Here is a 7,612-nt window from a genome sequence, read left to right as displayed (position 1 = left end):
TTAAAGCTCGCTTTTGCAGGACGTTTGCAGAAGTTGGTGTTGGAACACTTGAACATTCATCTAACATACCAGAAATACAGAAATACAAAAGAGAAGTTGATAAGTTTGCCACTTATCTAGTATCTGCCAGATCTGAAGCGCTTTAATTTTTGGATACAGTGGGGTTCTTTCAGTTCCCATTAGTGTGGCGAGTGAACTAAGACTGCAAGAGTGCAAGACTGGTTCCATTAGTGTGGCGAGTGAACTAAGACTGCAAGAGTGCAAGACTGGTTCCATTAGTGTGGCGAGTGAACTAAGACTGCGAGAGTGCAAGACTGGTTCCGTTGCTCTCATCTGCTCTGACAGTCATTTAATTAAAATGTCATTGGATTTAGTTCAACTTAATTTTAACAGAGCGCTGTTAAGGAGATACAGACCCTAGAAATGCCAGCTTAATGTGAAGTATTACCCTCAGTTCTCTATTATTTTACTATACCTATTCATCATCATCATCATCATGATATACCATATAAACATCAAGTGTTGATGAATTTGGCATTCATGGTTTCTTTTTGAAGGACTCCCTTTGGATCAGAGTCAACATGGCTCAAAATATCGGCATCACATAACTAAGTGAACTATTAAACCAGTGAGGACTGGTGACTCTCATTAGTGATTGAGGCCTGTCGGAGCTCGGTGGGCTCTCAAATGTGTTCACACTGTATTTCATTTTTTAAGTCATTTTAGTTATACACAGGAAAAGATGCTAAATTTCTTGTGCTATTGGTTGAGCACTTCCTACAGCGACCAGTCCTCTCACTGCCACACGCAAGTACTCATAGACAACAACTTAACCAATATAGCCATGCAGGTGTAACCCACCTAAATAAGTGGGTCAATAAGTCGCGTGAAAATCTTTCACGCGACCGTCTCCAAGGGGATCTTTTGTTTTTCTTTTAGTAATACTTTTCTTGATTCCTTTGATGCACCCTGTTCTGCTCCTCAATGAAACCCTCTTTTTACTTCTAAATCGATTTCCCCATTAAATAATATTTCTTTTTTTAAATTACTTTACTTAGTAACTTAGTAAATTACTCGTTTCCCTTGACTTTCGTAAACGGTTTTGATCCTTCATTCGGATCTCCGGTGAGTAATTTAACTGACCGTTTGATTTAGCCAATTTAAATCATTAAAACCAATCGGAGAATTTCTTTTAATGTTTGTGTATGTACTATTGTTAAATGTAGGATGATATTTGTGTATGTCAAAGAAAATATAAGTGTTAATATCGAATCGGGGGTTAAATGGCTTTTGATAGTGGAATCGGGGAAAATATAGTTGTTATTGGTGAATCAAGAATGATATGTGTATGTTAAAGAAAATATAAGTGTTAATATCGAATCGGGAGTTATATGTCTTTGTAAAGGGGAATTGGGGAATGTATAAAGGTGTTCTATTTGAATTAGGAAATAACTTGATAGTAGGCTAATGTATATATAACGGACTCTCGGAAACGGGAGACGTTGGGGAGGAGACGTTGGAGTGGAATTTTCGAGGCTGGCGCACAGTAGTCTGTGCGTGTGTGAGAGATCGGAACCCTTTGAATATTTGAATATTAGATTTTTGAAGATTGATTGTTGATTGTTCTGTTGAACTGCTATACGCAGATTGTTTTTTTTAACACTTGGGCTATGTTAGGATTCTTAGATAGCTGTCTAATCCTTGATCTCTTGTTGGACAGGTGTCTGACGAGAGAGGTCCTTTTGGGGGAAGGTATCTCAAAAACCGTTGATTTCGAACAGTCTATTAAGATAGGATGTACGGCAACATGACGCTGCGTCATCATGCTGTGTGTGCTTATTTGCTAGCTAGCAGCTACTGTTAGCGACCTGGCTAACGGATACGTCGCTAATGAAACAGACTATTTTTGTTAATCAATCATGACATAAGTACATAGTACACTGTTTATTTCTCTGTAACTTTTAAAAAAAATTACCAAAAAAAGCAAAGTAAAGTACATCGGTGAATACTTTTGTGGAACTTCGACGATTTCATCCGCCATCTTTTTAAAAATGTGTCTACGGTTAGGGAATGGCGCAGAGAGTTATGGGTAATACCTGCCACCATAAGACAGCAAGGCAGCTCAGATGCTCTCTTGAAAAATGACCGTTATGTGACGTATTTCAAGGTATCTTACTAAAGCGGAACAGGGTTTAAGACATTTCGAACAGTCCTTGCTCTCTTAATAGGAAGGAAGGAAGGAAGGAAGGAAGGGAGCATTTTAAGCCTATTCGAACAGAGCGTTGGAATGTTTGACCAGATTGAACTGAAGATCCGGACTGGAACTGTCATGGAAAAAGGTGTCCGGCTGCGAAAAGGGGTCTGGGCGACGTCACAATGGCTTTCAAACGACTCTTGAGTGACACTAGCATTACGTAACGCGGACAGTACGTAACCCGGACCCCTTTTGGCTATCAGTCAGTGAGTCTCAAGAGTCGTTCGAAAGCCATCAGCTACTTTTTAATCGCTTAATATTGTGCCTAAACGGACAATACGTAACCCAGATGCCTTTTGGCTATCAGTCAGTGAGTGTCAAGTCGTTCGAAAGACATCAGCTACTTTTTAGTCGCCTAAGGTTGTTGCACAACGGGGGAATTGCTAATCGCTAACGAGATGCTAGTGGCTAAACCTATGTGCTTACTTACAGGAGACTGCCAGCCAATATTAAGCGACTAAAAAGCAGCTGATGGCTTTCGAACAACTCTTGAGACTATCTGACTGATAGCCAAAAAGTGTCCGGGTTACATAGTGTCCTTTTAGGCACAATATTAAGAGACTAAGCTGTAGTTTTAGCTACACCTGCCTTGCAGGTATCCTGTAGCAAATTTCAACAGGTTTCGCCGCTAGCATCTCGTTAGCGATTAGCAATTACTTCGTTGTGCTCTACAGTTAAAGGTGCTGCAAACAATTCCCTGTTTTGTAAAAATGTAATTGTGGGTGCCGTCAGATATCTCTAAATATCACAACACATTAAGGACTTTCTTAGAGCAACACAACAAAGGAATTGCTAATCGCTAACAAGATGATAGCACGAACCTGAAATTTGATTACTTTGATACTATAACTAACTAGCGAGTCAACAACTTTCCTAACACAGTCAAACATCAAGCACATGGTTGTTTTGCTTGGTTTATAGCAGGTCAAATACAGGCAAGCTGGTCTCAGGTAGAGAAGTATAATGGGAGATGCTCTGGGGTAAATTGCGTTATTGAGGTATTTAATGCAGCGCAAGTCTGTCACTTCCAAAAAAGTGTCCGGTGACGTAATGCTAGTGTTGGTATAGCAACTGTCACTCAAGAGTCATTCGAAGACAATATTACATCACCCGGATCCCTTTTGGCACCCGGACACCTTTTTCCATGACAGAACCATCTAAGCAACACATACACTGATTTCACCAGACACCATTACACAGACTATTTGTTTTGTCAGGACTGTTTAATTGTATTTTATTTGATAATTTATAGAGCTCTCTTTTCTTTTGTATTATTGTCTTATTGTTGTTATCATTATTGTTATTATTATATAATTATATACAAAACTATTGTATTTATTATAAATTGTATATGGTTTTCTTATTGTCAGGTTTCTCCCCCCTCTAATGCCGGGCCTAAAACTGGCCTAAACACACTATAACTACGAGAACCCGAAGCACCTCTATCCTAGCAATAGAGGTCATAGACATAGATTGTTCCGCTTCCAGTTGAGTACAGGGGTGCTACACAACCATAGACTGAAGACTAAATCTGTCCTGTGCATGTTCTGACAACTTCCAGATATAAAGTGTCATTTGGCTTTGTCACCTTGACAACAAGCTGATGATGCATCAGGTTTTAAACTTGCTTTTGCAGGACACAAGTTGGCGATGGAACACTTATCAGCATTTATATAGCATACCAGAAATACACAGATCCAAGAGAATTATCTAGACTGCCAGATCTGAAGCGCTTGTTTTTTTATCTTTGTACACAGTGTGGTGCTTTCAGTTCCCTTTAAAGTAAAGTGATACCTTGCAATACCTGTTCCAAGAATGTATTGAAACTATTCATACTTCTAAGATTTGATTGAGATTGCAGGTGCCATGAACATATAATGAGGCTACCATTATAAAAGTAAGTCATTTAGGCTAAAAGTATAAAAACACAAAACCACCAGCTTCACAGACCCCATTTCCCCATCCTTATATTCTCTCTCCACAACCCTTACGGAATGAAAAATGAATGGTATAGTATCAGTGACAGTATCTTTCACACACAAAGGCAGTCTCAAAAGCTGAACACAGAAACATACAGCAAACATACAGCAAGAAGTGCATACATTTAGAAATATTTGACACAACAAGAACAAAAACAAATAAAGTCTGTAACAAAGATGAAAACCTATAAGGAAGTGTATACAAGTACATATGGGAAGTACTCAATGCGACACATTCACATTCAGACCAGGACTAATACTAATATGTATTAATACTAATACTGATGTATTATTACGTATTATGTATATTAATACTCATACACATAGTCACAGTTCACTCTCTCTCTCTCTCTCTCTCACGCACACACACGCACGCATGCACGCACACGCACACACACACACAAACACACACACACAGACACATACACACACACAAACACACACACAGACACAGAAACCGACTGAAATTAAGAAGATATTTATTCATTTATGTATCATGGAGCTACCATGCTTGCTTGCAACTGTTAAGTGGCAACATAACAAAATATTCTTTCAGATTCTTGCGAAACCCTGACTAACATGAAGCAGCTAAAGCAGAGGCGAGTAAGGAATGTGATTTTTTTGTGGCGAACATCATTTGGACGTTTGGACATTTGGACATGCGACTGAAGAGAACCCAAATGCCAGACACAGGACCAAGGGACATGACAAGTGTACACGGGAAGCATGTTCATTGGTTACCTTGGCGAGGCCAGCTGTCATGAGAGCCAATAGGATCAGACCACCCACTACTCCACCAATGATCTCCTTAGTTAGATTTGGCTCCTCGTAGACCTCCACAAGAGTCTCAATCTACAGGAAAGACACACAACTTTTAAAAAAAGTTATGTAGTAACGCCAACCTAAATCAAAACCATTCTCCTTTTGTTACATAATCATATATTTTACACCTAGCTCAGTGACACCACTTTAAACTCTTTAAAAATTTGATGTGGTTTGAATAGATACCCTGGCAACAGGTGCGAGGCATGAGGAGTCGGAGGAGTAGAAGATGTATTTGTTGTTGTCATACTCCAGCGTGGCAGAGCTGACCAAATGGAACGAAGCTGAACGCAGCCCCGTCTGACAGAAATATGGAGAGCAGAAGGAAGAAGGTGAATGATCAGGTTAGAGAAAGAGCTCAAGAGGGGTAACTGCTCTGGCATGACGGCAGGTTAACCCTTTCAAACCGCTACGGAACTGATTCAGCACCTGTTCGATCCATCCTGAGCTCACGTTCCCTGAGATTGTGTAAACTCTGCGGGCGTCTCTAGTCATGTATGACGTACACCTGAACTCCAGACACACAGCAAAGGAGCAGTTCTGATGGCGAGATGAGGAGAAAAGAGAGAGAGAGAGAGAGGGAGAGAGAGAGAGGGAGATCAGGGGGAGAACACTGAAGTGGGGAACACAAATACTGTACACTTCAGGCGAAGGTTCTTCAATGTTCAACGTTCACACAGAGGAATGCACCTAGAAAACTATCATGAGAGTCCTGTGAAATGTTGTAATGACCACATTGGACTCCTTGTTTGCTCCTTCTAATCCCCTTATCACAATAAACACTACAAGTACCACTTGAAGAAAGTACTTGGAGACGTTTCCATGTAAAACTTTAAGTGAGATGCTAGACCTTGAAGTCCTGTGAAATGTTATAAAGTTCTGCTCATCACCACATCAGGCTCCTTGTTGTCCTTGAAGGTGTGCTGCAGGTCTGTGATGATTGGGCTCTTCTCCCCCCCTCTAGTGCATCCCTGGATCTAACAGAGGATCAAAATACACAGTCTATTAAAGTTACTATTCAAAACATAAATAGATTATCCCTGGATCAAATGGATTAAAATACACATCCCTGTACTCCCCGGGAATTCAACTCAATACACAGAAACATCGCAGAAATATTGATATATATTGTAGTTGAACTAGAACTAGGGAAAAACATTTGACTTATTCTTTTTCAATATATATGCAATTTTCATGAACATCATCTGAAGCTACTTATCACAGTGGCCAGTATGTTTCGTCCCATTATATGATATTATAGTTATAGGAGAAATACACATACATATATAATAGTATATATAATATAGTAATTATATAATGTATATATATTACATAATAATTATAATGGTGTGAATATTAATGAGTACACACATTTAGGCTGTCCACATTTGTCCAGATGTCTTTGCCTTTGAGTTTTACTGGAACATGTATGATGGTCGTCAGATTGAGTCCTCTAAGGCCATTTGTCACCTGCGATAGAAAGAGAGACAGAGAGAAGGGGGAGCGGGGAGAGAAAGAGATGCAGAGTAAGGGAAACAGAGAGATGAACTAAATAGTGTGGATGAGAGCTGGATCAAGCTCTGTGGATATGTTTGTACATGTTTTTTTGTTGTTATAAACAGGAAAAGATGTTAAATTCCTTGTGCTATTGGTTGGGGACTTCCCACAGCGGCCAATCCCCTCACTGTCACATGCAGCTACTGATACCCACCAACCTAGCCTATGGATTATAACCCAACAGGGTACACTGATACCCACCAACCTAGCCTATGGCTTATAACCCAACAGAGTGCACTGTAGCCATCATGCTCATGCCGATAGCCATACTACTACAACAACAACAGAAACACCTTTGTGAGCATGTCACCTTCCTTCGTCAGTGTTTCACTGAATTAGACCCATGACACCCCCTGAAGGCTCAACAGTAGTGTGTTTCACTGAATTAGACCCATGACACCCCCTGAAGGCTCAACAGTAGTGTTTGGCATCCCAGACCTGGCCCCCCTCCATGCTCCCAATGGGTTAGGACACGCACGTGTCAATACCAGAGTAAAGGTATGTGATAGAATTAAAGATGATAAATATATCATGCCATACTTTATATATCCAATGTTAAAGTACCTATACTACTAAGTATATAGTCCATCTTATCCCACTTAAACAGGTTACAAAGTAACAAAGATTAACAACGCTTTACAATTTTAAAGTGTAGTGGTTGTGTGTGCATGAACGAGTTTACTCTACCTCCAAATTCTGCATCACTGGCTTTTGTAGGTCGATATTACCAGCAGTAAAATGAATGTAGTTGGTCGAGCCATCAAATCTGATTGAACAAGAAATGAAACCGATTTAAAAACAAAACTGCAGCCAGAGAGAAATAAGGTTTAAGAGTGTTTCAAAGAACTCTGACCTTTTCAGTATGACATAGATGCTGTATTTGACCCCAATGTCCAGAGTCTTGGACAGTTCGCTATCAGGAGTGTGTTTCTCGTTGTCACTGAAAACAGATCATACTTTGACTCAATACTTTAATTACAGCATGGGGTCTTAGCCCTAA

General features: G+C 39.9%; 1 protein-coding gene across 1 annotated transcript; it reads right to left on the bottom strand.

The window, feature by feature from the left end:
- LOC116218825 (integrin alpha-M-like) lies at nucleotides 1–7,561 on the bottom strand. The gene is made up of 8 exons (XM_031561875.2): nucleotides 7,466–7,561; nucleotides 7,300–7,378; nucleotides 6,427–6,525; nucleotides 5,946–6,032; nucleotides 5,485–5,595; nucleotides 5,242–5,355; nucleotides 4,975–5,085; nucleotides 1–60 (listed from the first exon to the last, which is right to left on the bottom strand). The coding sequence occupies exons 2-8, from the start codon at nucleotides 7,312–7,314 to the stop codon at nucleotides 1–3; spliced, it is 597 nt and encodes a 198-aa protein (XP_031417735.2). The 5' UTR covers nucleotides 7,315–7,378; nucleotides 7,466–7,561.
- Between the last annotated feature and the right edge of the window lie 51 nt (nucleotides 7,562–7,612).

Source organism: Clupea harengus, chromosome 1, assembly GCF_900700415.2.
Source record: "Clupea harengus chromosome 1, Ch_v2.0.2, whole genome shotgun sequence".
Lineage (NCBI taxonomy): Eukaryota > Metazoa > Chordata > Actinopteri > Clupeiformes > Clupeidae > Clupea > Clupea harengus.
Note: the sequence above shows the minus strand (reverse complement) of the source record. Positions and strands in the feature narration are given on the sequence as shown.

Excerpts from the sequence above, each read along its gene's own strand:
- LOC116218825 (XM_031561875.2), bottom strand. Across the intron at positions 5,356-5,484 it reads GCTCAGGATGGATCGAACAG|ACGGGGCTGCGTTCAGCTTC; the intron begins GTGCTGAATCAG and ends TATTTCTGTCAG. Across the intron at positions 5,086-5,241 it reads GCCTCGCACCTGTTGCCAGG|ATTGAGACTCTTGTGGAGGT; the intron begins GTATCTATTCAA and ends TCTTTCCTGTAG.